The sequence below is a fragment of the Aphidius gifuensis genome, linkage group LG2 (genome assembly GCF_014905175.1).
Source record: "Aphidius gifuensis isolate YNYX2018 linkage group LG2, ASM1490517v1, whole genome shotgun sequence".
Taxonomy (NCBI): Eukaryota; Metazoa; Arthropoda; class Insecta; order Hymenoptera; family Braconidae; genus Aphidius; species Aphidius gifuensis.
The window spans coordinates 20,912,173-20,914,812 of NC_057789.1; the positions used below are offsets into that span (position 1 = coordinate 20,912,173).

Genomic DNA, 2,640 nt, shown 5'->3' on the forward strand with positions numbered 1-2,640 from the left:
ACCACCGTCAACTCCTTTGACTAGTAAACGAAAACGTAATGTTCTTACAATGGAAAAAAAATTAGAAATTCTTTCAAAAATAGCCAAAGGTGAAACCAGCATATGAATAGCGCCTAAAAAGTAATGAAAAGTGCAGTGAATGAAGAACTTAACAAAGCTATGCAAACATGGTTCATATAAAAACGCAGCTTGAATAAACTAATCTCTGGTCCACTTGTTTGCGAGAAAGCTCTCGAAATGAATGAAAAACTTGGTGGTACTGAAGATTTCAAGGCCAGCACTGGTTGGCTCCAGAAATTTAAAAATTGCCATGGTATACGTAAACTAAAAGTACAAGGTGAATCATTATCAGCGTATTCAAATGCTGCTGAAGAATTCAATGAAAAATTCAGCTCAATTATAGATGAAGAAGAGTACGGCAAAGATGACATTTACAATGCTGATGAAACAGGCTTGAACTGGAGATCATTGCTCAAAAAATCACTTGCAGCTCGTCAAGAAAGTGCCGCACGTGGCTTCGAAGTTTCAAAAGAGAAAATCACAATCATGACATGTGCTAATGCAGCTGGTACACATAAATTGCCATTATTGGTGATTGGAAAATCGAAAAAACCCAGGTGCTTAAAAAATGTTACAAGTTTACCTGTGACTTACACAGCTCAAAAAAGTGCTTGGATAGACTCGAAATTATTTATCAATTGGTATGAAAATGGTTTTATAAAAAACGTAAAAAAATGGCGCCAAGAAAAAAATAAAACTGGAAAAGTCCTGTTACTACTTAATAATGCACCGACACATCCATCAGCTGACGTTCTAAATTCAATTAATGCAGATTTTAGAGTGATGTATTTTCCACCAAATGTAACGTCTTTGATCCAGCCAATGGATCAGGGGGTAATTGAAAAGTTTAAACGAATGTATAGAAAACAAATGCTGAGAAGTTTGTTATTGAATGATGGTACTGAAAAAGGTGTAATTCAATTTGCAAAAGCATTGACGTTAAAGCACTGCTGCTATATGGCAGCAGATGCTTGGTTAAATTTAACAGAAGAAAATTTAAAAAAAGCATGGATGAAATTGTGGTTAGAGCCAGTGGAAGTAGAAACTAATGAAAAGACGGACAATGTTAATGACATTGTTGATTTATTCAATCAACTTCCTGATTTTAATAACTGTGACAATGATGATGCAAATGATTGGTTAACAACTGATGAGAATGATCCAGGATATCATGTTCTTCATGATGATGAAATTATTAATTTATCACAAAATGCAAGTGTTAATCACATGCTGAAGCATTCAAAGCATTTGAGACTGGTCTTGAATGGTTTGAAAAGCAAGCAGAAAGTTGTTCTGCTCAGTTGCTACTTCTGAAACGTTTGAGAGATTTGGCAGCAAAAAGGCGTGTAGCCACTATTCGTCAGACAAAGATAGACATCAGAGCTCCAATGAGTTGCCTGTATGGAAGTCTTTGGAGTTCATCATTATTTATATTCTTTGGTTTCTCTAAGTTGCAGTTAGCCTCGATAGGAGTCAAGACTGGCTTGCAGTTTGACATATCAAATCTTTCAAGAATATCCTCTATGTATTTCTTCTGATTTGATTGTACTACATCATTTACTTTAGGCCTGCTAAATTCTATACCTAAGCATCGTTTTACTTCACCAAGATTTTTCATTTCAAAAACTTTGGAGAGTGACGATTTGATTTCATTTATCCATGTAATATTAGCAGATGCAATAAGCATGTCATCCACATATATTAATATTATCATGATGTCGTGTTTGTCTCTGGCGACAAACATGCATGGATCCTGAGTAAGCTGTTGTAGACCTAGTTTCTTCAATTCAGTTACCAGTTTCCTGTTCGATTGAACTCCAGCCTGTTTAAGTCCGTATAATGCTTTTCTCAATAAACAGACTTTGTTGTTCTCATTATGGAGTTCATTTTTCCAATTTTCTGCTGTTACTAAATTCGTGTGTCTGACATGACCTGCCTACTCGATCCGACAGGTTTGCCTGACAGCATTTTAGTCAGCATATCTTCAAGCCCTTCAGGGACTTTCATGTAGACTTTCTCATTCAAGTCACCATTCAGGTAGGCTGTTACGACATCCATTTGATGTATCATGAGTTCAAATTCTGCTGCTAGTGCAGCCATAACTCTTATTGAAGTGAGTCTTGCAACTGGTGAGAATGCTTCAAAATAATCTTCACCTGATTTTTGAGAGCATCCTTTAGCTACTAATCTGACTTTCTTTTTGCCAGAAATTGAGCCAGGAATTTCTTTTGTCTTGAAGACGTATCTCTGACAATAGCTTTTCTGTCTTTTGGTTTTGGTACAATATCCCATGTTTTGTTTTTAATTTGAGATAGTAATTCATTTTCGATTGCTTGTTGCCATTCTTCGGCATCATCAGAATTTTTGGCATCTTGAATTGTAATTGGGTCTTCAGTTAGGTTTGCAATTTCATCAGCTGCTAGTTCATTTGGTAGCTCATCTTCAGAGTCATCTACAATTTCTATTGTATTGTTTCTTATTTGTTGATATATTTTTCTAGGTCTACCTTTACCACCTGTTCTCAATATAGTTGGTCTACCATGACCTCTTATTGATGTATTATTTGGTCTATCTGGTAGA

The 2,640-nt window shown here is 35.7% G+C and overlaps 1 protein-coding gene across 1 annotated transcript; it reads left to right on the top strand.

The window, feature by feature from the left end:
- The first annotated feature begins 237 nt into the window (after positions 1-237).
- LOC122850508 (jerky protein homolog-like) lies at positions 238-1,374 on the top strand. Its single transcript, XM_044149643.1, has 2 exons — positions 238-726; positions 880-1,374. Exons 1-2 carry the CDS (start codon positions 238-240, stop codon positions 1,372-1,374), a joined length of 984 nt encoding a protein of 327 aa, XP_044005578.1.
- The last annotated feature ends 1,266 nt before the right edge of the window (positions 1,375-2,640 follow it).

Bases quoted from the DNA above. Each gene is read 5' to 3' on its own strand.
- LOC122850508 (XM_044149643.1), top strand. From the start codon at position 238: ATGAATGAAAAACTTGGTGGTACTGAAGATTTCAAGGCCAGCACTGGT. The intron at 727-879 runs GTAAAAAAATGG...TCTTTGATCCAG, and splicing joins AAAATGGTTTTATAAAAAAC to CCAATGGATCAGGGGGTAAT.